The sequence below is a fragment of the Aotus nancymaae genome, unplaced genomic scaffold (assembly GCF_030222135.1).
Source record: "Aotus nancymaae isolate 86718 unplaced genomic scaffold, 86718_ANA_hifiasm-v0.15.2.pri h1tg000057l, whole genome shotgun sequence".
NCBI lineage: Eukaryota > Metazoa > Chordata > Mammalia > Primates > Aotidae > Aotus > Aotus nancymaae.
In genome coordinates, this window is record NW_026988471.1 from 44,773,051 (window position 1) to 44,800,788 (window position 27,738).

Here is a 27,738-nt window from a genome sequence, read left to right on the forward strand (position 1 = left end):
GGGACACTTTTCATATGCTTTTCAATTTGGATAGAACATACACTTTCCTCTCTCTCCCATTCCCTTCCCTCTCCCTGAACAGCCAGCTATGTCTCCTTTCCCCCCCTTTAGAATACCACTCCTGGAATACCCAACTACGCTTTGTGCCTTAAACCAGAAATTACACTGAACCCAGAACCCTCGTTCGGCGTCACTGGCAGCTGCTGGGTCAGTCAGTCACTGACTTGCTCAGTGCAGTTGTCCCTCAATGCCTCTCCTGCTTTTTAATGGCACCGCCACCCACCCTTGCTGTCACTGCTTCTAAACACTGGCTGAACATTAGAATCCCCTTGTGAGCTTTAAGAAAAATACCAGTGCCTGGGCTCCATCCCAGGGATTGTGATTCAGTCGTCTGCGGTGGGCCACAGCTGCTGGCTCTCTCAGCACTCTCCAGGTGAGTTTAACGTGCAGGCAGTGTTGAGAACAGGTGCCTGCAATATTAGTCCTAATTATTTTTGTGAACCTCCTGGACCTAATTTACCGGTTGCTATAGGCAAAGCACAGAGGAAGTCAAGTGTTCATGGAAGTGGAGTCACAAAAGCTGTCTATTTTCCTAAGACACCATAAGCTGCCCTCCTCTACTGCAGTCCTATCTAGTGCCTGTGCCTTTGCCTATTACAAAATTTTAAAAGACCTCTGAATGTCATATTCTATAACTCTACTGGCCGGTTCTTGGAATAAAAAAAATCTCCTTACTCCCGCTCCCACTTTGGAGGGGGCCTTGTGGTGCGCAGGGACTTTGTGTGGCCCCAGTGAATCTTGGCAAAAAAAGCAGTTCTCAAACTTGTTCACAAACATGTGCCTATGTATTACTGAAAGAAGTTTGTATACCCAAACAAAATGAGGGCTGATGGCTTCCTTATTACTAAAAATTGGAGTCAAAAGACTTTAGAGGCCAGGTAGAAAACCTCTGAAGAATAGACCATTTTCTTGTGATCACATTGTAAGTTCCATATCAATATTGCATCATCCACTTACTCTTTATTGTAAAATAACCAAAGAACATGTAATAAAATGTAACACAAGACTCTGAGTAGGATGACATCAGCCCAGCATGATGGTCTTGCATCACTGTTCTGCAGGCCTAAGAGACTAATTAAATTGGCCTATCTAATTTAAGCATAAGCATAAGCATACTGAAAATAGGAAACATTCATAGAGGGTACATATTAACTCAAGATGCTTGGCCACAGACTTCTAGAAGAGAACAGAAATGTATAGAATTTGTTTGGTGTTTAAAAAGGGGGGAGGAGAACCTTCATTTCAATGTGCTATCATGAAAGGAATCTTATACATGGAAATAATTACTGTCAAGAAATGCATGTACTTACTGCTTGCTCTTGTGAGCCCTTTAAAGATTGTTAAACTGTTTAGAGCTGAGAATAGCTATTATTTTGTGAAAAGACATTTTAATCATGTATGTGAGAAAAAAACACACAGTGATTTTGAGCTGTTAAGTGGGTGAACTACAGTGTGTTTGACACCACATTGCTTCGCCTACCTACTATTGTCAATACTTTAGTATTTCATTTAATTAATAATGATTAGAACTAGGCAATGGGGATGTGGGATGAGGCTGGGGAGAAGCATGCAAAGTAAATCTTAAAGCCTACTTTTCCTAAAGTAACTAGCAATCTAACAGGAAACAATATGAACACCCCATCAAGCACTCAAAGTATATAATTAAATGTTTAATGGATGAATATCCAATTGAATAGTAAAGACTCCAAGTACTACAGTAGTTCAAAGAAGAAGAAGATCCCTGTGGACTACCCTGATATCGAAAGCTTTCATGGAAAAATTAGATCTCAAAGGATAGGAAGGATTTAGATGAGGAGAGGGCAGAAAGCTCTAAGAAGGAGGACTGATACGATGAGAAGTTTGGAGGGAGGAATAAGCCTGGACTCGGAGTGGGGTACCAGGAGACTGCTCTGGTTGGTGTGATAAGAGGATGAGAGGAAGAATGAAAGGACCGTGGCATGAAAGTAGAACCAGACAGTGCAGGGACCTTAATACCAGATGCCCCAGCTTTCTCTGAATTATTATGTTTACAGCCTCTTCTGCTCAGTTGAATTCCTAGTTGTAGGCTATTTACATGCTGCAGGCATGCTGGTCTGGTGGTACTTGCCTGTGGTACCAGCTACTCCAGAGGTTGAGGCAGAAGGATCGCTTGAGCCCTGGAGTTTGAGGGCAGCCTGGGCAACATAGTGAGACTCTCATCTCAGAAACAAACCCCAAAATACATAAATAAATGCATCAGGCAGATGTTCATTCTAAATTGTGCTCAGGGTTATTTTTTGTATCTTTAGTAGCTCCTTACACAGGGTTGCAGGTATAGTAGGTGTGCCCTAATTTTTCCCTCCATTTAAAAAAAAAGTGTCATTTACATACAGTAAACTTCACCCATTTAAGCATATAGTTCTTTGAGTTTTGACAATTACATACAGTCATATAACCATTATCACAATAAAAATATATATAAAAAAATAAAAAACACATTGTTTTCATGTGTTTAATTACCATTATCTTTTTTGGTAAGGTATCATTCAAATTTTGAGCCTGTTTTTTATTGGATTGTTTTCTTATTATTGAGTTCTGAGAGTTCTTTACTCGTTCTAGATATGTTTTACTAGATGTGTTATTTGTAAATTTTTTTCCCCATTTTGAGACTTGTGTTTTCATTCTCTTAACATCTTTCAAACAGGAGAGGCTATTATTTTGACAAAGTCCAATTTGTCAGTCTGATGAATTGTGCTATTAATGTCATAGCTAATTTTTACCTAAACCCAACGTCACAGAGATTTTTTGTGTTTTCCTCCATTGTTTTATAGTTTAGGTTTTACATTTCTGTATATGATCTATTTTTGAGCTCATTTTTGTAGAAAATGTGGGTCCGTACTTATTTTTTATGCATAGGCATTTAGTTGTTTCAGTACCACTTGTTGAAAGACCCATTTCTCCATTGACTTGCCTTTGCACCTTTTTTGAAAATCCATCATATGCACATATGTGGGCTAACTTCTGGGCTCTATTCTGTTGATCTATTTGTCTGTGTGTTTGTTTTTCATTGTAATGATAGGAATGACAGTCTTTCCAGCTTTCTACATCTTAATCAGTGTTCTAATTGCTTTTGAATAAGTAAGTCGATCACTTTTAGGTGATTCAGATAAGATAGATAATGAGGTCTAGCTGATTTTTAAATGTGGGAGCCAGGCATGGTGGCTCACGCCTGGAATTCGGAAGTACTTTAAGGGGCCAAGGTGGAAAGGTTGCTTGAGGCCAGGAGTTCGAGACCAGGCTGGGCAATATAGCAAGACCACATATCTGTAAAAAAAAAAAAAGACCCAGCCAGGCAGGGCATGGTGGTACGATCCTGTAGTCCCACCTACTTGGGAGGTTGAAGTGGAATGATCACTGTCCAGAGGTTCAAGGTTGCAGTGAGCTGTGATTATGCCACTGTACTACATCCAGCCTAGGCAACAGAATGAGAATGTGTCTCTATTTTTTTTTTAATGTAGTCCTGGTCACATCACTACTGAACTTGCCAGAAGTGGTTCTTAACCCCTTCCCAGAAATGGCCTACTGAATGAGCGATTGTAGAGGTGAGGTCTAGCAGTGTGTGTTTGAGCATGCCTTTTGGGTAATTATGATGCATGCTGAAGTTTCAGATTCACTGTTATTTTAAGGAGAGAGAACCTCAGAATTTAGTTCATTTAGAAGAAAACGGTGATAGAGTTATATTAATAGACCTAGTCTATTAGGCTAGCAAAAAAAAAAAAAAAATAGAAAATTAAAACAGAGATACAACTGCCTCTCACACCACAATACACCTCCCAGGGAGCACACCCTTGAGATGCCCTGGTCTCTCACGCACCCCCTATGCTCCCTGGCCTATGTATTGTGGTGTCAGAGGGAGTCGTCTCCATGAGTTTTCATTTTCTGTGAGTTTTAGGTTTTTCTGTGTGTTAATTCAGGTTTGTCAAGGGATTGTGGTCATTGTTTGAAAGAGAGAACCACCATTTTTTCCCCTCCTCTGGCCTTTAAAACTTTCTTTTTTTTAGAATCCTTCAGCCATCACACTCCAACAGGAAATGTGTTTTCCCCCTAAGGAGCAGGAGGCAATTTCTGATCTCTAGCAAGGTCTTTGGACTGGATATAAACATCAGACAGAGCCACGTCGGGGGTCTCACAGGAGCATATTTCAGGCTGACAGGTTAAAAGTCAACCTGAAGTTCTTCTGGTTAATGACTCATTAAGTTGCAGGTAGTTCTTACCCAGAAATCAACTGGAGTTCTCATGAGCTGAAAATAGGGAGAATAATATCTTTGGAGCTTTTAAAAATGTACCACGCTTCCCCAGGGCAAGAGGAAGGTCATTGCTGTGGTCTTGCTTGTTTGACAGTAGATGCAGGAAGAACTCTACTTCCAAGGAGTTATTTGGGCCGGACTGCTAGCCAGAGAGGCTAGGGCATCTCTAGAATGAAGGAGTCATGTCTTTTTGAACACTGCAATCTTTTTTTCAGGCAGGTGGGTTGGAAGAACAAAAGATATGATGTCATGTCTTCATTTTAGTTATCCTGCCTTAAACACATGCATACACACAGAGGCATGAGAGTTTAACCTTTTACTTCAAATTTTCCATCATAGATTTGATCTGGGCGTTTGCTAATTGCTGTGTTTGGAGAAAGAAGATCATGTTTATTTAAAAAACAGAAGCGTTAACTTCAATCTATGTAGCCTCAGTATTGAGGAGGGGACTGACCTGGAGAAGAAAATAGACTTTTTCTTCGTGGCCGGGTGTTCCTGCTGGGCACAGGATGGCTCAGTCAGATTTAGGGAACACTTTGATCAGAAACTTTCTTCATTGCTTGACTCAAGAAGATACAAACTTTTTGTTCCCAGAGGTTAATGTCCATGTGATGATTACATTTGCTCCTGAATCACCTAACTTATCCTCTTACCTTTCAAAATTCCGCATGAAACAGCCAGGGTCCATACAAATGAGCTGGAAGTAGGGCCTCTGGTCTTCTCTCTGTCACCTCTTTGTACTCTCTGGCATGTCTATTGTGGTGCGAGAGGGAGTTGTCTCTATGAGTTTTAATTTTCCAGGTTTTATTTTTGCCAGCAGTATGGTTTCAAAAAAACTTTCAGAACTTCTTGTCAAACCCTGTATGCATTTAAAAGAAATTGACCTCTCCTCTTCCTGTCTGCTAATAATTTGTCATGTCGTTTTTTCATTTATAGCATTTGAGAAGGAAAGTTCACTTAAAAAAATCTGTAAACCACCTGTTAGAGAAATACAAACAGAATGCTTGTTTTCTGGGATAAAGTGTGGGGAAAGCTTCATTTCATGATTTTTAATGTGTGTGGTGTGGTGGAAAAGACATGAACTTTGGAACCAGCCTGGCCTTGGTACCAAATCAAACTCCACCACTTAATAGCTCTTCATGCCTGGGTGAGTCACTTGGATTTCTTAGCCCCGTTTTCCTCATTGTTTGGTGGAGGTAAGGATACCAGTCATGTAGAATCCTTTTGAGAAATAGAGAAAATATGTGCCAATCACCTGCTCTACCATGAATCAGTGGCCCCCAACCTTTTGGTACCGGGGACTGGTTTTGTGGAAGACAGTTTTCCCACTGATGGGCAGGGAGCGGTGTAGGAGGCAGAAGGGGAAGGGCATTCGATTCTCATAAGAGCCCCAACCTAGATCCCTCACGTGTGCAGTTCACAGTAGGGTTCAGGCTCCTGTGAGAATCTAATGTGGCTGCTGGTCGGACAGGAGGCGGAGCTCAGGCAGTAATGCTCACTCACCCACCACTCACCTCCTGCTGTGAGGCCGGGTTCCTAACAGGGCACAGACCAGTACTGTGGTCCCCTGGGGACTGGGGTCACCTGCTGTAAATGGTGCCTAATACTTCTAACATTCCATTTGTACTGGATTTTATCTTTTGCTTTAGAGATGCCAAGCACCCATCGGCCTTTGCAAAATTCCCCAAATTTACCTCCTGCCTCACTCTCCTTGCAGTTCCTACAACCCTTTCTGCCTCACAGTTTTCCTACCTGCCCAGAACCACCTCTCCAAAAAGGATCTGAAATTAATCTCTGTTGAACTTATAATGGCCCTCCCAGAGGCTTTCTCTTTCAACAGGGTTGAAAGCCTCACGCTAAGGAGTAAAGCAAACACAGAGGGGCAAGAAGCAAGAGGGATCACTTTATTTTTTAGGATACCAGGACTTGGTCAGTGTCTCTGAGTTCCCAGCTCTCAGGAGCTAGGTCAGCCTGACTCGCTTTTACACAGGGCCTGGTTTCCATGTGATAGTGATTCTAATATAAGCTGACCTATCATAACATTTTGACTTTTCCTCTCCCTCTCTCCATTGGCAGAAGGAGTGTGTAACACAAAGTACAGTAGTCACGAAACCTACAAGACGTCCAGCAGATGCTGGTTGAGCAAATGAACAAGTCTCAGAGTTAAAAACATTTTTCCTTCTAATGTTTACCCTAACTTTCTCCTGCTGGTTTACCTGTTAACTCTTGAATTAAGTATTTACTGCTATATAACAAGTTATCCCAAATTTAGCAGCTTAAGATGATAATCAAGATTTATTATCTCATTCAGTTTCTGTGGGTTGGTTTCTGTAACCCCATAGCCTTTAGGGCTGCAGTGCCTATGGTATTAAAAGGCTTGTTATTTGTTTGAGGGGGAATGCCCAATTTCACTTGGCACATTCACACCCTTTCCATGTTCATCACCTCGCACCTGAGGACAGGCAGATACCCCATTTAGACTTTCAGTTCAGGAGCAGCTTTAGCTGGGGAGCCAGGCTTGCTAGCATTTCAGAGGTGTAGCAGCCTACCTTGGCCGGGGCAGTGCTACTCCATTGCCAGGGATTCTTTTTTTTTTTTTGAGTTGGAGTTTTGCTCTTGTTGTCCAGGCTGGAGTGTAGTGGCATAATCTTGGCTCATTGCAACCTCCACCTCCTGGGTTCAAGCGATTTTCCTGCCTCGGCCTCCCAAGTAGCTGAGATTACAGGTACCTGCCACCATGCCCAGCTAATTTTTTGTATTTTTAGTAGAGATGAGATTTCACCATGTTGGTCAGGCTGGTCTCAAACTCCTGACCTCGGGTGATCCACCTAACTTGGCCTCCCAAAGTGCTAGGATTACAGGTGTAAGGCACCACGCCCAGCCAGATTCTTAAGACTATGTGGTAGACCTCAACCCCAGTCTAGCCTTTGCTCCCTATTCCCAAATACTGCTTAACCCAAAACCTACTGAAAAGGCAGGTGGGTGACTGTATCATATGCAGGGCTTAGATTTTTGGGTTAGGAAAGAGACACTTTCTTTAAGTAAAGCCACAACTCTTGGGCCTCCCTGAGGTCAGCAGGTAGATGGAAGGTGAATTTTAGGGAAGAAGCTGGGTAGTGCAGAACCGTTCCTACTTTCCCCCCAGGGCCCTGAAGAATGTAGACCTATACGAAGTCTGGCTGCGATTTAAGGCAGGGCTTGTGGCCAATAATATTTACCTTCTGGACAAAGACAACTCACTCGTGTGAGGAATTTGATCTCTACTTTTACTTCATTAGCACCAAGAACTGAGCTAAATGGGTCTCCCTTAAGCATTTGTGGCCTGAGAATTTTTTCTTAGGTTCATTAAACTGAAAACGCCCACCACCACCCCCCTCCTTTTTTGTTCCCCTCTTGGCAGTTTTCATTTTCTCCAAATGGAAGTTTGTAGATATGCAGCTCGACATTGAGCTGAAGTTTCTGTTGGTTGCAGAGCTATTAGAAATAGACGTTTTTCCTCATATGGTGACTATTCTTTTCCCAACATTCTCATATCACTATAGAGGACAGCTCGGGGGAGAGAGGGGTTGCCAAGCCTTAAGGCCCAAATAACTGGGAACCTGGCAAATTTCCTAGACTATGATGTCCCCTAGCTAGGGAAAGTGCCAGCAGCGGGGGTGTCGGGGAGAGGCACTGCGTGCATGTGCGTGTCAGAGCTCATGAGCCCTGAAGGAGCATGAGTTAGATTCTGGGATGCTTTCAGTTATGAAAAGCATTATTGCTTTTGACCTTCTCATGCCTCTCTCCATGTGCAGTCTCAGTGGAACATAAAAACTGGTAAGAAAAAGTTTAATTGAAGTAGGTTTTTGAAGCCAAAGGAAAAGATATAAGTTCCACAAGAGCTGTGGCCATTATAGCTGTTTCTGTGGAAAGACTTGGGGCTTACTCATCTGTATGAAGCTTCCTAAGGGAGGTCTGTCTCCCCAGTGCCCTGCCGTGGGGACTAGATGGGCTTGGGTTGATAGAAGGGAGGGTGGAAGGAAGGCAAGCTTGTTTCCTGATCAGTAGGACCCAAAAAACCAGGGAGACTAGATTGTGTTATGTAAAATAAGTCCCTCTGCTTTCTGGGAAGATGTGGGGTTCATTTAGGCAATTACTAGCCCAGACTGGGTGGCATAATAATTATCTTTACTTCCTTTTTTAATTTTTTTTTGAGACCAAGTCTTGGTCTGTTGCTGGAGTGTGGTGGCGTGACCTCAGCTCACTGCAACCTCCGCCTCCTGGGTTCAAGCAATTCTCCTGCCTCAGCCTCCTGAGTAGCTGGGATTACAGGTGTGCGCCACCATGCCCAGCTAATTTTTGTATTTTTAGTAGAGATGGGGTTTTGCCACGTTGGCCAGGCTGGTCTAGAACTCCTGAACTCAAGTGATCTGCCCACCTCAGCCTCCCAAAGTGCTGGGATTATAGGCATGAGCCACCATGCCCGGCCATCTTTACTTCTTTTTTATCCTCTGTCTTTCTCCATCTCCTTTGCCTTACCATTCTTTCATTTTATCTCCGTTTTATCTTCACACTCCCTGAAATTCTTCTTCCTTCCCAGGTCGTCTAATCAGAATACCCACCAGGTCAGCATTCTGGGAGCCCCGGCAGGGCTCCAGATCTCTTGGGAAAGACCACTATTTTTCTTTTTAATTTCGACTTTAAAATTAGCAAGTGCTCAAAACTGCCGTCGCAAAGAAGGAGTTTGAGGAACTAAAAAGTTGGCTCATTGTGGTAGTCTGGGAAATTGTGCAGTGATGTACCTTTGGGAAGCTCTGTGGAGCCCAAGGTAAGGTGGCTGGGAGGCTCATGACGTCGAAGGGTGTGATCTTGAGTTCACTTTGCTTTACTCTCATCGAACGTGGACTGCCACTGAGTGGTGACATGGAGTGGCTGCTATACACAGCATGGAAGGGTATGGATTTTCCATAAATGCCCCCATAGCCTTTTGGGCTACAGTGTCTATGGCACTAAAAGGCTTGTTATTTGTTCGAGGAGGGGAATGTCCCACTTCACTTGGCACATTCACACCCTTTCCATGTTTACCAACTAGCACCTGGGGACAGGCAGATTCCCTACTAAGACTTTTAGTTCTGCCGTCCACAGGCCTGTTTTAATACAGCATTTTAGAAGCATGAACAGTGGCCAGAACCTGGCCTCATGGAACGTGGGCTCCATTGTGCTCAGGTACCCAAGAATGCAGCAATCGCTCAGTTTCCTGTGATTCATCTCCGATCATCACTGGCACCAACAGGGGTTCTGGCCCCACCCTTGGCTGGTGCCCCACTTGGCAGATTTCCCAGGCTGGGAGCACTCTTTGAGCTTTCAGCAGGTTTTTGCTGGAGGGTTTTTGCTCTGTGGTTTCCTCCTGGAAGTAGTAATTTTTCCTGGGTACCAGAGGCATGCAGTAAAGTTCCACTGTGACTCTAATATGTAACTTTGAATGGATGGCAGAAGGAAGGAATGAATGGGTGAATGAATGAATGTAGACTAGAGGCTAGCAGGCCTCCTGCTTAAGTGAAATCACTGTTCCTCAGTGCTTCTTCACGTTCAACACAGTGTGCTCGGCATCAGAAACCATGGGGTAGTCAGGTTGGGGGTTGGCATCTTCTTTTCTCCCATTATCCGTCAATCACCATGTTTTACCTTAGTTTACTCTGGTGCCGCTGTGCCTCCCATATCAAAGTCTGAGGTTTTCACTTCTTTTTTTCCGACATAGTGCACACTAGCTGCAGTTTTGTTCTCATACCTGGACAGAGCATAAGTTCTGCCATGAACACAGCGCAGATCATTTGGAAAGTGAAGAGGAAGAAGAAACAATGGTTCATGTTAAACCTGAGACGCCAATCTTGAAAGGCCACCAGTTCTTTTCTGATTCGATTACACGCAGAATAAAACATGCAGGCAATCCCAAACCTCTCCTCTTAGACGTTTCTGATTCTCATTGTGTGCCTCTCTGGGAAGATACAGATAGCATCGAATAATCTCTCTGAGGGAATTTGTTGCTGTTTCCTCTTTCCTGTTTTGAACAAATTTTCTTTAATGCATTGTGTGAGTACACATGTAGAACATATTCTTTGGCATCACATAAATATTTACACAATATTTAAAACTCACTGTCATAAAGTATTTATTTCACTTGCAAACATTATCATCTATTTTTCTATGGAAAATTACAAAATAAAAGGCATGGCTGCTTTGATTTTTAGTACCTGCTTTTGTTTGATTTGTTTTCTTTCCGTTGACCTTGCATATTTACCAATAAATTTATAAAGTCAAAACAGAGCATTACTGAAAGGGAAAATTAAGGAAACTCCCCAGAGATTGAGAGGGGAAGGTCGCATTCTAGCTCTGTCAGGAGCACCTCCTAATCATAACCACTGTAATCTGGGCTATCATGGCACTTCCTTGCTTTGTTAGCAGAGACCTGTCTATTAAGAACCAAATCCAGAATTTCTGAGAGCAAAAATTGCAGGAGTAGCCATGGGTTATCCTTTTGGGCCCAGAACATTGCCTGGAATCCAGGGTCTATATGACAAACGTTGTTAGGATGAAAAGCTTATTATATACCCTTTCAGAAGTTTTCCATGTGTAGTCTTGCTTATACATGTTTGAGCATATTCTTTTTTTTTCTCATTTTATATAAATAAACACACACTATCAACATGTTTCCTAGTTTTCTTTTTCTGCTTAGTTTCTTGGTGGACTTAGCAGAGCTGCTGTGTTAACCTGCTGCATTAAATTCCATTATGTGGGTGTGCCATGACTTAATCAGTCCCCCTCAGCTTTCTTTTCTAAGTATCTAGGTGAGAGCAAGGGCAGATGTGTCGGGAGGTGGGTGATCAGCAGCTGACAGGAGCCTTCTACACATGCAGTTGGGTGCAAGTGGGACTAGTCTATTTCGCCTTCCTTGGGAGGTGTGGATGGCTGGGCCAGGCTGGAACCCAAACTGACATTTACTGTTGGCTGCATGGCCTTTCACAAGACAGTTATTTAACCTCTTGGAGCCAAAAGTCATGCCTTGTGTTATTAGAGGAAGTACGTAAGATGCTTACATATTGCCTGAATATGTAATATTGATACTTCATAGATGTGTAACACGACACAGGTGCCTGTGATGCTCCTGTGCATATGTGCATGAAAAGCTACCTCGCACATGTGCGTGATGCCCTGTCACACGTGCGAGTTACTGCCTTGCACGTGTGCGGGCTACTGCCTCGTGTGTGTCGGATAGTAGTACATCATACACATAAGGTGCTTGGAGTCATGCTCAGCATGTGGAATGGGCCCCATCAGTGCTAGCTATTGTCTTTCAGCTTTCGAATATCCAGGGTTTGACAGTTATTTAGACCAAAATTTAGACTAGGATAGTTATTTAGACCAGGACAGTTGAATTGTTTTCTTTGTGTTGTAAAATTACGTTGAAGACTAGAATTACTCTTTACCTGGGTTCCAAGAAAAGCCTTCTGATGAGCTGCCCCCCACCCCAACCCCAGGCTTTTCCTCAAACTAGTCCCATTTCTGCTTTTGTTCTAGAGCTAAGTCAGTGTTCCTTGTCCAGCCCAATCTTCCTGAGTTTTCCCAGCCTGGAGATGGAGTGAGCTGTCCTAAAGCCTGGTGGGACGGGGTATGGGGGAGATAAGGCAGACACTCTCTCTTACAGTGGCAGGTACGTAACATCTGGGAGCAGCTGAACCCCAGCAGGGTGGGGGCCATAAGGGAGCTTCGAAGCAGGTTCTGCAGGGTCAGGAATGAGGCTCTTCCTCAGTAAGGCATTGCTGGCTCCAGGGAGTTAAAAATGCAGGGTTTCTGGGAGTCAGTATCGGATGACTAAAGCCATAGCTTTGGTGGATGTAACCTGTTTCTGGAAAGATAAAAGAGAGAGAACCTGAACCGTGGCTTTATACGTCTGATCTCCTCAGGGTCCGATAAATGTTTGACAACAACCTCCTGAGAAAGTCCTGATTTGTAGCATTTGTTGATTTTCCTGTAAATACCCCCATGGTGGTCATTTCAGGCTGCTACGTGTAGTCTCCAGATGAGGAGGGGTGTGCACTACAGGATCCAGAGCTGGCTCCATACCCCAGCCCTCCCATGGTCGTAGGAGGAGAAAACCCTCCCTTCAGCGTGTGCTAGATGCCAGGCAAAATTCAACTGTCACCATCTGAACCCTCACTTTTTTGGCAGTATTTTTTCTCTGCCACTTCTGGTTCTTACACTGTTGATTTGGGGGACCATCCTGGAGTGTCCCCTGGGGTGAAGGAGGGCCTGGAAGCCTACCTAACACCCCACGGTAGACTAGCGGAGAGAGAGAAGGGTAAACAGCAGCCGCCCTCCCACCACCCTTGCAAAGCCTGGTGTGTTTAGGAAGGAGAACTTCATGTGGGCCTTTGTCAATCATTATAGTCAAGGTCAGGACTATGGTGCAAGCAGAATTTAGGGCTGCCCCAAGTCTCAGGAATCAAGACAAATAATATTGTAGTAGTTTAGTAAATCAGATTAATGAAGGAATAACAAAATTTTAAGTAAAGATAAAGGATGACTCCCTTTTTTCTTTCCTTTTGCCTCATGCTCCAACATGGGTCTGTGCTGCTCCTCTCAACTTGGGGTTTGGGTTGAGCCAGGGTATTCCCCCTCTCCTGACAGATAACATAGGAAAACAATGACTCAAAGACGTTAAATGACTTGTTCAAGGATATTAGGCAAGTTTTGGGAAAAGACAAAATTTGTCCAGTCTGCTAACACCTCACTCAACCATACTGGCAGAAAGGGAGATCAAAAGAAAGAGCTCAGAGAAAAGAAAGAAGGCCCCACGGCACACCTGCCTGGGGAAAGGTCCCTGTGTGCCCTAAACACAAAGGACAGGTGACTCTCCTGCAGTGAGGAATGACAGTGGTGCCCCAACATCATGCATGTCGGCAAGTCTGCTCCAGGAAAGGTTGACCCCTGTGCTTGGCAGTCCTTGCCACCTGCACCCTAGAAGGCATTGCCGGCATCCAGGCAAAGGTCTGTGTATGTTAGAAATTCACTGCTAGTCAATGATAAGACAAAGATATAGTATCAATCTGAGTGCCTATCAGCCCATGAGTGGATAAAGTAAATTATACACACACACACACACACACACACACACACACACACACACACACCATGGAATACTACTCAGCCATAAAAAAGAATGAAATAATGTCTGATGCCGCAACTTGGATGGAACTGGAGGCCTTTATTCTAAGTGAGGTAGCTCAGGAATTGAAAACCAAAACTGCATGTTCTCGCTTAAAAGTGAGAGCTAAGCTATGGGTATGCAAAGACATACAGAATGGAATCATGAACGTTGGAGACTCAGAAGGGGAAGGGTGGGAGGGAGGTGATGATAAAAAACTACTTATTGGGTACAGTATACACTAAGGTGACAGGTGCACTAAAATTTTAGACTTTGCTGCAATATCATTAATCTGTGTAACCAAAAACCACTTGTACCCCAAAGCTATTGAAATTTTTTTTAAGTTTTTTTTTAAAAAAAGATATTTCCTGCAAAATATTCCTAAACTGAAAGGCATCCTATCAACACTGAGCTTGTGGGTGCCCATGGCCCCACATGAGGAGAGTGTGCAGTTTCTTCAGCTTGCTTTTTGTGTGGGAGGAGATGCGGCGGGTAAGGGAAAGGACAGTGGAACAGTGAAAGCTTCAATGACCAGACTGGCCAGAAAATGTGGTCTAGGGTTTGGTGCCAGGGCCTGTTGCTCCCTGAGTACCTGAGTGTTCCTCTGGTGCAGACTGAGAAGTCTCACCCCCAAGGAAAAGGGACCAGGTGAAGTTAGAAAAACAGAAGAATAACTGCACAGTACAGACCCATTTTAGCTGTTCTTACCACCTGCCTACAGCCTGTGAGAGATTCTTCTGTGCACTGGGGCTGTAAAATATTCATTGATATAAAAGCCTCTGGAGTTTGAAGTTCATAGCCTAATTGAATCAAGGAGAACCATGCCTGGAATGTTGTTGCAGGTTGGGGTTACTGTGGATCTTGAAGCTGCTTCAGAGGACATCTCTGCTTCACCTTACGCCTTTGTGAATTCTTGTTACATCTGCACAGCCAAGTTCTCCATTTCCAGAAAGCTTCCCAAAAGCTATCCAGCTTTATCTTGGCCTTTTTTGACTCAAGTTCACCCCTTCTGCAGTGAGGCAGATGCAGGTGTAAAACAAGGGACCTCCAAAGAGCCAAATGGGTCCTCTGGGAGGTCAGCCAACCTTGGTGTTGCCTCAGAGGTCATGGCAAATGAACTGTCACACTGGCTGAGCATGGCTGAGTGCGTCCAGTGCCAGCAGCAAACCCCCTTCAGAGTGGTTCAGAGGCAAAGGGGGATGGGTCCGGTAACTCTGATGTGCAGCAGGCCCAGCGTGTATGTACCCAGTTCAGAAGCAAGGGCGGCTGGGAAGCTGGCGGTTTCCCTCTTCTCTCCCCTTCTCTGCTGCAAGCTGCAGTTCCCTGTCCTCCTGTTTGTGCCAAGCAGCCCCCTACTCCTGCAGCATGAGGGAACCACTCATTACCTAATGCTTTTTAGGCTAGTGAAAGCTTTAAAAAGTCATTAAAGAGCATTAGAGAACACTTTTTCAAATGTCAACCTATATAATCCCATCATCCATCCTAGTGCAGCGCAGTTCTTATGTTATCTTCAGCCTGCGAATTTGCTTGATGCACGGCTGTATTATTCGTTCTTTTTTCACAGTATTACATCACCTTTCTCCAGGTTTCTGTGGTCTTTCCTCACCCTTTTAAAGTTGCTGTCAAGGTAATGTAATTCATTAGACCATTCTCCTAAGAGTAGACAGTCAAGTCGTTTCTGTTTGTTGGCCAATATATATATGCAAAGGGAAACATCTATAAGGATAGAGCTTTTAGTTTGTCTAACTATTGACTTAGAGTTAATTCCTAAGGAGTTTCCATATCAAAGGATGTGACTCTCTGTTTGGTGTTTCCCATGTGGTCTCTGTGTCTTGTGATACTGCTTTCTGCAAACATTATGTCAACTGGCATGGCCTCTAGCAGTGAATGAATAAGTCAGTTTCATAGTAGACTTGCAATAATGGATAATAATTTTAAAACAAATTAGTTACTTTTTAGGTATTAAATTGTATGTCAGTGGTATGCCAAAACGGTTATGCTTTGCGTCTTAAAATTCCTAGTAAGAGTCAATATCTTATGAAAATGTTATGTTTGTGTCATTTAAGACATTATCTATAGAGATCTTGATGTATATATTTCAATTTGTTGGTACATAGACCTTTGTGGTGGTTTTGCCATTTAATCAGAAACTAATTGGGAGGAAACAACCAGAGAAATTCAGATTGTGAAACACTCAGTAAGACACATCCTGGACTCTACATAAACGTATCACAAAAAGATACATTTATGTATCTAGAACAGTATAGGAAACTGTTCTAGACTAAGACTAAGAAAATATGGGAACCAAATGCAAGGCATGAGCTCTGGGTAGTTCCTGGATGAAAATTAGAAACTACGAAGGACACTTGGGGAACAACTGGGAAAATTCAAATAAAACTATATATTAGACAATGTCATATGAATGTTACATTTCTTGACTCTGTTATTGTGATTATATAGCTGAATGTCTTAGTTGTTAGGAGATCGAGGCTGAAGTATTTACGAGTGAAGTGTCACTCCATCTGTAACTTTGGTTCAGCAAAACGATATGTGTATATATCATACATATTATATGTACAATACTATATTATGGGTCAATATATAATATATAAATTATACATAGTATATACATACACATATATATACACATTGTATAGTTTATACGTCAGACACACACATATTACCTCTACTATGAGAGTTGCATTTTATTTTGTTTTTTATTTTGGTGATAACACTTAACAGAAGACCTACACTTTTAGCAAATTAAGTATACAATACAGTATGTTAACTATAGACACAGAGCTGCACAGTAGGTCTCAGGATATTCATCTTGCATAACTGGAACTTGGTACCCTTTTAGTAATATCTCCCTGATTCCCCCTTTCTCCCAACCCCTGGCAACCACCATTCTGCTCTCTGCTTCTATGATTTCAACCACTTTCGAGTCCTCATAGAAGTGGTATCATGTAGTGTTTGTCCTGTCATCGGCTTATTTCACTTAGCAGGATATCCTCCAGATTCCTGCATGTTACCCCAAATGGCAGGAGTTTCTTGTTTTCTGTGGCTAACATTCAATTGCACGAATACACCATGTTTTCTTTAACGATTCATGCATAGATGGACATTTAGGTTGCTTCATGTCTTGGCTATTGTGAATAATGCTAGAGTGAACATGGGAGTGCAGATGCATGAGGACTCTTCAAAGTCCTTATTTTCATTTTTTTTTTTTTGGATGGATAGAAGTGAAATTGCTGAATCAAATGGTAGTTCTATTTTTTGTTCCTTAAGGAACCTCTGTACTGTTTCCCGTAGTAGCTGTACAATTTTGCATTCCCACCAACAGTGAACAAGGGTTCGCTTTTCCCACATCCTTGCTAACACTTACCTTTTTTGTGTGTGTGTATAATGACCTTCTTACCAGGTGTGAAGTGATATATCATTGTAGCTTCAGCTTGCATTTCCCTGATTAGTGATGTAGAACATCTTTTTAAATACCTGTATACCTGTTGGCCATTTGTATGTCTTCTTTACAGAAAAGTCTGCTCAGTTCTTTTGCCCATTTTTAAGTTGGATTATTTGTTTTTGCCATTGAATTGCAGGAGTTTCTTATGTATTCTGAATTTTCACCTTTCTCAGATATATATTTTGCAAATGATTTTTTCCATTCTGCAGATTGCCTTTTTATTCTCTTGATTGTTTCCTTTGCTGTGCAGAAGCTTTTTAGTTTGATGTAGTCCAACTTGTTTATTTTTGCTTTCGTTGCCTTTTTGGTATCATATCTAAGAAATCATTGCCAAGATCAATGTCAAGAAGGTTTTTCCCTATGTTTTCTTCTAGAAGCTTTATGGTTTCAGCACTTACATTTAAGTCTTCAATCCGCGTTTAGTTGATGTTTGTGTATGGTATTAAAATAAGGATCCAGTTTCATTATTTCGCATGTGGATGTCCAGTTTTACCAATGTCATTTATTAAAGAGAATATCCTTTTTCCATTGTATGTTCTTGACACTCTCATTGAAGATCGATTGACTCTTCTTGGCCTAGAAGAATTGATGTCTGTTAAAATGCCCATACTTCCCAAAGCAACCTGCAAATTTAATATGGTTCCTATCAAATTCTCAAAGACGTTTTTCAATAAAAACATACAAAAAAATGATAAAAGTCATATGGAACCACGAAAGACAAAAGCAATTTTGAGTAAAAAGATCAAAGATGGAGCCATCACATTTCCTGATTTCAAAATATAGCACAAAACTTCAGCAATTAAAGCAGTGTGGTACTGGCATTAAAAACAGACATATAGACCAGTGAAACAAAATAGAGATCCAAGAATTAAGTCCATACATATATGGGGAGCTACATTTTGGAAGAGACCTTTCATAGTGGCGGGAAATGCTGAAGGGATCCGTTGCTGGTAATGGACTCCAGGCCCCAGTAGGAGTCCTTGGGGACTGAGGGACCTAGTGGCTCCCCTCTTTACATTGTATAGGCCACTTCCTTCTCCACCTGTGGGTGACAGAGCTGAGGATACTCTGGCCTGACCAGTGGCTTTCCTGCCCAGAGAAATGTGGAATTGGGGTGTTTTCACCAGCCACAGGTACCCCTTTCTCCTGTCACCTGCTTTGTAGCTTTGCACACGAGCCTCACTTGAAGGATGAAGTTTACCCATGTTTTTTCTCTCCTGTGACCTGCTTTTCCATATCTGACATTAAATGTGACTTAAAAAGCAGTGCAAATGCTCCTTTGGGGCAAGAGTAATAGAAACCTTGGAGGAAGTTGAACATAGAACCCTGACTTACAGGAGTTATCCTTGGCTGTCTGCCTACCCTGCACCTGAGGCTCCCCCTTCCATGCACCCCCCATCTACATCCCCCCAACTTTAAACAGCTTCCCTCCATGTATCGGTGCACCCCACTGAGAGAGCTTTAAAATGAGTGGAGTCAAATTAATTGGTTGCCATATCACCCTATTGAATTGATGTAAACACAGATTAGAACATTTGGTTTCATTGCTAGTCATTTCTGTAAAATGTTGAGAAATAAGCCTGTTAGGAAGGACTGTAACCACCATTACAACAGTGTTCCTTTGAGAAAATTAGATTGGACCCATCACCATTTTAACTGAAAATAGTTTCCCAGGATGAAAACAACTAGTAAATTTGAGAGATTTGTAAATCAAATTGTATCTTAAAGGCATTAGGGGGCTGGCTTGCTGTTCAAATGTATTCCATGGTGAATCCTGTGAAAGGAGTTAAGGATGCTTTTTTCCCAAAAAGATCCTGCATCCTCCGGCCTATGATGCCCAGGGATGATGTTTCTGGATTGGATTTCTGTAGATAAGTTTGTAGCAAGTAAGGGCTACTGAATAGATTTGGTTTTTGGTTATCACATTTTGTTCTTGCTTATAAAAATAGTAGAACATTCTAAACATTGTGAAAATATGAAGCAGAACAAAAACTTGCCTATGATTGAAGCACCACATGGCAATCGCCCTACTTCTGCAGGTGTGTGTGTGCCGTCTGCACACTAGAACAGAACTGGGTCCTCCTGTGAGGATTTGGTCAGCTGGTCAAGACCCCTGGGTTGGAGCAGGGTAGGAGGTGGTGACCTTTCTGTACCCTGAAGGTCGGCAGTGTCAGAGACGTTTTGAAACAATAAGCACCAATTGAAACCCAGGCGGGCTACGGGTCAAGAAGCAGGGGTTCCACAAGCAGACCTCCCCCTGGGTCATCTGAGCCTGTGTTGGAGATGCCATCTGGGAACACCGAGGGCAGATTTCCAATAAATAGTTGCCTGTTTGCTCAGAGGCTGCTGCTTCCTTGAAAGCACACGCTGCACATTTGGTCCCATTCTCACCTTTTACCTCCTTCAATTTCACCTTCCCTGTACCCTACCCTCCAATAACAAGATGCCCTTGGATTAATCCGTTGTTCGGGTCACACATATGACCTCCACTTCAGGGAGCCTTATATTCAGAGAGGGCCGGGAGGGAGCAGTGCTTCTTCCCCTGAAGACTAGCCCTGTTATGGTGAGATGTCAGCACTTGCTAATGCCTAGAGATATTTGGGGGCACAGAGCCAGCCTTCCAGTGCATTTTAAGCAGAGCTGTGCAGGGAACCTTCTAGGAGATCTTCTAGAAGGTGTCAGCAACCTAGGAAGAAACTCAAGCCTGCCCACTGTGCCCTCGGGGAAGCCACAGGCAGCTGGACTCTTTAGTAGTGAGAGCCACTCAGATGAGAGCTTGGGGACTTGCTGTAAGGAGTTCAGGCTGTCCTTCAGAGCAGCGTGTGGGTGGAGGAACACTGGCCTCTCTCTCACTCTCTGGGTTAGAATCTGGGCTTTCCCCATTGAGTAGCTGTGTTACAGGAATAGGTTTCTCACTTTGCATACCTGTAAAATGGGGCTAATAGCAGCACCCTTCAAGTGGGGTTGTTTTGAGGGTTCGGTGAGTTGCACTAAGATATAACACACTTAGCATAGCACTTGCCACAGCGTAAGCCCACGGTAAACAGTTATCATGGTCCTTGTCGTCTTAATCAGCTCAGGCCGCAATAACAAAACACCACAGACTGGGTGTCTTAACCAACAGACACAGCCTTCTCACAGTTTTGGAGGCTGGATGTCCAAGATCAGGGAGCCAGTATGGGTGGGCGCTGGTGAGGGCTCTCTTCCTTGCTCACTCACTCAGGTCTCTTCCTCCACTTCTAAGGTCACTAAGCCCATCGTGGAGGCTCCACCCTCATGACCTCATCTACACCCAGTCACCTCCCAAAGGTCCCGTCTTTAGATATCATCATCACCTTGGGGGTTAAAACTTTGGTATATTAATTTTAAGGAAGCAAAAATATATAGCCCATCACAATTTATTTTATTATTTTAGTGACTCTCTCTGAGTCCCCCTTGCAAGGCATCCTCAGTTGGCGGGGCAGTCTCAGCAGTGGAGGGAAGGAAGGTGTAGGGAAGATCTTTTTCACCCCAGTGGGATCTCACAGCCCCGGGTGGTGGTCTTGAGCCTTCAGGAAACCGCTTTCACCGTGTTGTTTTTCTGTCTCCTTTCGGCCTCTGGGAAATGCTCTTGGTTGGCTTAGTCTAGGTAAGAGGAAGAAGGAAGAAGTCAGATTTATTAGGCAGCTACTTCTTGAGCCAGGTAGCTCGGAGTGTGGAGATTCATCTCATGGGGTCCTCTCAGCCACCCCATGTGGCTGGCACTGCCGTCGCCATTTACAAAGGGAGATACCCTCAGATGCTCAGAGGGAGGAAACACCACCTATCCAAGGTCATACTGCTGAGGAGTTACACTAAGGTGTGAACGTTGAGCCTTTTGACCCCCAAGCCCTTGAAAACAGCTGCAGCCTGTGTGTGTGTTGGTGAGGGGAATGGGGCAGCCACCCCTGGAGCAGAATTTGGACTGGATGGAATCTGAGCATGCAGCAGGGACAGGCGCACTCTGGGCCTTCCCACCCCATGTGTGCCGGCTCACTCTAGCTGCTCGATAAGACTCCTCAGACCCCCGCGTCCCTCCGCACGCGAAGGCTACCTCCCACCCACCCTGGGGATGGAGTAGCTCTCCAGCGGGAGCTCATTTTGAAGGTGCACTAACCTAGACTCTGTTTTCTTCCCTGCTCTTGTCCTTCCCCAGCCCCTAAAGACAATGAAGAGCGCGTGTTCAGGGAACGCATGCGGCCGAGGAAGCGGCAGGGGGCCGTCAGGCGCAGGGTCCATCAGGTCAACGGCCACAAGTTCATGGCCACCTATCTTCGGCAGCCCACCTACTGCTCCCACTGCAGAGACTTCATCTGGTAAGCCCCTCTGTTGGGAGCCTCTAGTTACGACATCTCTGTGGCAAGAAGTTGGGGAGGGGGTCAGGGAGACTATGCACCTCATTTAAAGAATGCTGGCGTGCCCTGTTTCTTCGCTTTCTGAGTACAGGGGACTATTGTGGAAGCCCCCGTGTGTGTTTGGTACATGGGGAGAAATACATGGAAAGAAGTGATGGTTTCTGGTGGCTTTATTCCTAGAATTATATCTTATCAAAGGAGTTAAGATTTTATAACCAACAAGGATATTGTGACTCTGTGTGTGTGTGTGTGTGTGTGTGTGTGTGTGTGTGTGTGTGTTTCTTTTTCTGAGACAGAGTCTTGCTCTGTTTCCCAGGCTGGAGTGCAGTGGCATGATCTCCACTCACTGCAACCTTTGCCTCCTAGGTTCAAATGATTCTCATGCCTCAGCCTCCCAAATAGCTGAGATTACAGGAGCACCCACTATGCCTGGCTAAGTTTTGTATTTTCAGTAGAGATGGGGTTTTGCCATGTTGGCCAAGCTGGTCTAGAACTCCTGGCCTCAAGTGATCCACCCGCCTCTGCCTTCCAAAGTGCTGAGATTATACATGTGAGCCACTGCTGTTTTTTTTAAAAAAAGAATCCTTATCTTTTAGAGACACAATCTGAATTATTTACAAGTGAAATGAACTGATGTCTGGGATTTGTTAGGAAATCTGGAAGGAGGCTGGACGTAAGCTTGGTGGCTCATGTCTATAATCTCAGCACTTTGGGAGGCCAAGGCAGGCAGATTGCTTGAGGTCAGGAGTGCGAGACCAGCCTGGCCAACATGGTGAAACCCCATATCTACCAAAAATACAAAAATTAGCTGGGCATGGTGGCATGTGACTTTATTCCCAGCTACTTGGCAGGCTGAAGCCTGAGGATCACTTTAACCCGGGAGGTGGAGGCTGCAGTGAGCCAAGCTCGCACCACTACGCTTTAGCCTGGGTGACAGAGTAAGACTGTCTTAAAAAAAAAAATCTGGAAGGAGGGGAGTGGCTGGGATGAAGATGATCCAAGACCAGCCCCATTCTACTAACAATACCAAGGCTCAGAAATGAAAATGAGACTGGCCTGATGTCCTCTAGCTAGGAAGTATCAAAAGTATGATTCTTTCCCTAGTAGTCTGACTTTTAATGCTTATACTTTTCTTGACATCCCACCAGCCTTTCTGGCAAGCTGTCTGAGCTCTTTGAAGCTGATGTAGAGGTTGCCTTCACCCTTGGATTCAGTGGGGGAGAGCGAGCGAGGCCAGGTTGCAGTATGAAGCCAGCCAGGGACATCTGAGCTAGGTTCTGAGGACCCCTCGGATTCCTGAGGTGTCCAGGATTCACGTCTTATTCTTGTGGTGTCACAAAGCCAGTCATGCAGGTTGGCATAGACATCTGAGATGATACAGCTCAGAGCAAGCCCAGCCCAACTAAGGCAGAAATAATGCCCCGTTCTAGCCACAGATACTTCCAGTTACCAGGGCAGACCCAGCTGTCTGAACTCCACTTGCTATATTTGGTCATGAACTGAGTGGTCGGCCTCACAGATCCAGGTCTCCTCTGAGCCCATGGGTGAATGCCACTGAGCTCTAGGTTCCCTGGGGTGGAGCCCGAATAACTTCTGGCTCCCACTGGGCTGGGAACTGCAGGGAGCTCCCTGACCAGCTGTAGTTTATACACTGAGGACAGGGGTAAGGCTGGGTTTGTATGATTGTTCTGTGTCCATGCTGACTTTCTGTCTTGCCCTGGGAACACCACCCTGGCCATGGAAGGAACCTCTAATGTTGGCCTTCACCTAGACAATCTCTTGAACCCCCAGTTCCAGCTACAGACTGGCTTAGAACCATGGGTGGTCTTTGAACTGCCCAGGGAAATATACCTGCCAGCTGCAGCCCTCCTCCACAGAGGGCCCACAGAGCATGCCCTGGGAATGGGAGAAGAGGAATGTCCATTCTATCCACAAGGAAAGGTATGCTTGGCTGGTCAGTGCCTACCAAGAGCAAGCAGGGTCATTTGTGGCTTTCCAGAACATTGCTGAGCACACAGGAATGGCTCTCTGTATAGGAAATCAAGCTTTGACGCTGACCAAACCTCGCACCCTTTCCAAGCACAGAGGGGCTGCCCTCTGTGGCCTTCTGGAAGGAGACATTTAAGGCACCTTGCAAGTGGGAGAGAAATGACAATATGCTGTGGACTCCATGTACTTGGTGCAATGTGGGTGGTGGCCAGAATTGGGTGGTTTTTCTGTTTGTTTTTTTGACCTGGTAACATTTCATGCTTAAAAAAAAATTGTATTCTTGTTTTCAGGGGTGTCATAGGAAAGCAGGGATACCAGTGTCAAGGTAAGAGGCATTGTGGACTGAACCTTCAGAGGCCCATGGTTAGATCCAGATCACTGACACCCATAGGAGGCAGGTGCTGGGTCTGATGACATTTGGAGGCTGTCCACAGCCTGCATGCTTGTACTTCCTCTCCAAGGGCAGGACCAGCTCTCTTTGCTCCCACTTGGCCATTACTTCTGCATATATGGGAATATATATGGGAGGTGTCTTGCAGGTGCCACCTATCTCCAGGTGTCCTTGTGGTCTCAGCAGGTCCCCGATCCACCCAGCCTTTGTGTCCCAGCTGGAGCAGGTGGCACTTTCATCTTTCTGAATGAGACATACTGCTTCAGTTGGAGGCTCTTTGAAAGTCCCGCTTTGTCCTGAGCTGGGTCTGTGTGTTCTCCCAGCCCCCTCCCTCTCTCCCTCCCTAAAGAAGCTTCCTCACCTGCTCCTTGTACTTGCTGTCACTGAAAGGTCCTTGTCAGATCCCTTCTTTTTGGTCTCGGCTATGTGATCATTAGCTCTTAAACATTGAAAGCTCACTTGGAGGTATTGAAGATTATTTCTTTTCAGTTAATTGACTACAAATGCAAGGTTAAGTCGTACAAAATTGGAGGGTGGAAATGTGGCGTGGTCATGTGGTGGTTTCTCTGCGGTTACAGCAGGGAGGTTTTTCCATCTCCTCACCCAGCACTGTTGGGGCTCACCCTTGGGGTAGTGTCTGGTGGAAGTTGCTGTTCTTTGGGGTAACATGCATACAAACAGTGACTTACCTCTTCAGCCACCTATTGCCCACATTGCCCCGTGACACTAAAAACAGATATAGGCCACTTCTTGTGGACATCTTAAAGTCGATGGGAATTTTAAAGTTTGATATGTCAGGACACAACCAGCTAAGAAAAGCCTCAGAGCTTCTTCCCCGCCTGCCACAGTTCCCCCTATCACATCAGCCACCCTGCATGGTCCTGAGTGGGGCATGAGGCCACTACAACACCTTTAATAGGCAGTGCTCCAGGGGAGAGGGCTGGAAGGAAGTTCTTCCCTGACCTTGGCGTATTGAAGTGAGAAAATTGATCAGTACTCCCTGAACTGGAGAAAACTGCTAATGTCCTTTGAATATAAACGTTACCTTGCTCTCTGGAGCATTGAGGAAACTCTGATGGCTCTGATAGCACAGGGTTTTGAAATAGCTGCATAAAAGACTCTAGGGAGGGTATTCAATTAAGGCTCAGTGGCAGAGGGGCCTGACTCCCCTTGTCCCTCCACCAAGACCTGAATAGATCCTGGAAGGGACACTCCATTCCCCGAGTGTTGCTCAGCCTTCCTGTCTTTGCTGTTTACAGTCTGCACCTGCGTGGTCCACAAGCGGTGCCATGAGCTCATAATTACCAAGTGCGCTGGGTTAAAGAAGCAGGAGACCCCCGACCAGGTAAGTGTTTGTGACACGGAGATTCTGGGCTTCTGCACCACCACCCCCTCCCTTTACTGCCTCTTCTGTGGTTCCCAAGGAAAATCTTTTCTCCCTGAGACCCTGTCATTTCATTGTGTTGATTAAAAACGAAGGGAGCTGCCCACGGTCTTCTGGCATGAGACACCGTCCGCAGGCTGAGCAGAGCTCCAAGTCAGTTCTGTCCCTTCGGATGTTATGCCAAGTGCAGTGTGATCCTAGCACTCAAGCCCACAAGAAAAATATGAATTCTTTTATCTCATTATCTCATCAGAACTAATGTGGCTAACCGATATGTCACTAGCTCCTCACAGGTAATAAACAGTAATAGAAACACAAGCAGGAACCTTGGCTTTAATGAGCTAATAGGGGAATGAACAAGCCCAAGGAATACTTAGAAGGCGGAAATAACCACAGTAATAACAGTCAGCGTTTGCTGGGCGCTTACCATGCCCTGATTGAAGCACTTTAATATATATTATTTAATCACATAACAACCTGGATGAGGTAGATGTTATTATCTTCATTTTTTTACAACAGAATAGAAGCACAGAGAGTGAAATTAACTTGCCCCAAGTCACACAGTGAAGAGTCACATTGAAACCCAGGCAGTTTGTTAGAAAGCCTGAGCCCTTGACCGTTGCACTATGTCGTCTCTTAATCTTAGAAACTAGCAGCAGATTGCCTAGTTTGGTAAGGGTAAGGAAGCAGGAAAATGCAACAGTGAAGCTAGGTTCTCCTAATTGAGCAATTAGGAGAATGACAGTCCCACTGAGAGATTAAAAAACCTTTTCGAGGAAGATGACAAGGTATGAATGTAGATGTAGGTATTATCAGAACACTGATTTCAAAGGCGTGCTATTAATTCTAGGGGAAATAAATTCTGTGTAGTCATAGGCTGTTAGAATTGGGGGTTGGAGAGAAAGGCCCTGGGTAGGTTTATAATCAGCTGGTCTACAATCTGACTTCCAACAGGACTGACTTACAGAGACCTTCTACCTGCTTCTTAATAATTCAGTCAAATAGCATCCTGGCATCTAAAGCATTTCCCATCTTCTATCTCCTTCTGCTTTCACACTGTCTCTGGAAAGCAGCAAAGGACAAGGCTTAGACTGAGCCTTCCATGAAGGGTAGTCTGAGCCCAGAGCACCAACATTGTTTGCAGGGGCTCTCCTGAGGTTAAAATTGCAAGCCAGCGCCAGCGCCTGCGCCTCCTGACTCCTGGTCTAACATCATGTCGCCAGTACATCATTGTTGCTTTCACAAGGAAATGAAAGAGAGATGACTTGCATGCTGTCTGCCTTATTTCCTTCCTATGGACATTCCATTGAACGTTTATTGGGTACGTCCTGTATGACAAGCGCTAGGCTGTGTCCCATGGAGACAAACAGGGGTACACTAGTCCCTCCCTCGAGGGTCTCACAGTCTCATCACCTGCAAATCTCTGACTCTGTGGGACTCTAAAGCTCTTCTGCACTTTTTTGGAGGGGAAGGTCCCATAAGAAGCCAGGCCACGCAGGTTAAAGAATTGAGATTTGAGATGTTCAGAACCCAGCTTAATCTGCGACCCAGTTCATCCGACCATCTTTCCTGGCGTATTGAGCAGTGGGAAGAAGTCTCCAACGAAGCCTGTTTCCAAACTTGGCATGTATCACCAGGGGACAAGTTGCCAGGGACTGAGAGAGGAAGGCTGTGGGCTTCTGAGCTTGGCGGAGTTGACTGCCAGTCCTGGCTCTCCCCACCACCATCTTGTGCTTCCCGAGGCCAGCTTCCTGTAATGGCAGCATATCTGGCCCCTCAGGGTCATGGGTGTGTCCTCTGCTGGGTTACTAAGCTGCTGGGGACCACACTTTGAGTTCGTTCTTTTGTGTAACCACCTTTAGTGTGGTGCCTGTGCATATGCACATCATACACATATGCACATCATACACACATACACACCACAGACAGGTGTAGCCCTAAACACCATGCTTTTAATGCCCTCCCTCCTATTAAAAGGTGATTTGATGACGGGCTTCCTGGGTGTTTTGCACCACGAACACCTGACCAGTCCACCCCGTGTGCCGTAGCATGCGGCAGACTCACACCCTGCCTGCACTTCCTGGTGTGGTCACCAAAGAATGCTCTGTCTCCCCTGGTGTCACCTTTTTTTCCTTTAATCTCACAATTCCTTGTTCCCTTCTCTTCCTCTGCATGTTCTCTTTGTGAATCTCACTCACCCCACTGTATCTGTGTCGTCCTCAGCAAGCGCACATTTGGTGTGTCCCCTGCACGCACGCCATCTCCGTATTGGCCTCTCCGTCTGTCTGATGCTGTGGCATGCCCTTATGTAGCCTCCTTTATCCTCCTCCCTCTGTTCTGTGATACCTTAGAGTTTTTAGTGGTCCCAACTGAGAATTCTGTAGCTCTTTCTACCCCCACACTGATTTCTTGGTCAGCTGGGACAAGTTCCCCACTTTTTCACCTTAGTCTGTCATTCATACCCCTATGAGGTGATTCCTGGGAGACCAAGACTCTGTTCTCAGTATAGGTCCACCATGCCTTCAGGGTTTATGTAGGAATAGAGTGAGCACAGTGATCTCATACGTCCTTAGCAGTGAGGCAGACCATGGCAGAGTCAGGTTGTTTACAT

At 44.7% G+C, this 27,738-nt stretch overlaps 1 protein-coding gene across 3 annotated transcripts in view; it reads left to right on the forward strand.

Moving 5' to 3' along the window:
* The window catches only part of PRKCE (protein kinase C epsilon), a 535,976-nt gene that overhangs the window by 300,313 nt on the left and 207,925 nt on the right, over positions 1-27,738 (forward strand). For all 3 annotated transcript variants that reach the window (XM_012450580.2, XM_012450582.2, XM_064364050.1), the window contains exons 3-5: positions 21,165-21,324; positions 23,643-23,677; positions 25,003-25,088. In XM_012450580.2, the coding sequence (XP_012306003.1) occupies positions 21,165-21,324; positions 23,643-23,677; positions 25,003-25,088 (281 nt within the window). The remainder of the gene's footprint in view (positions 1-21,164; positions 21,325-23,642; positions 23,678-25,002; positions 25,089-27,738) is intronic.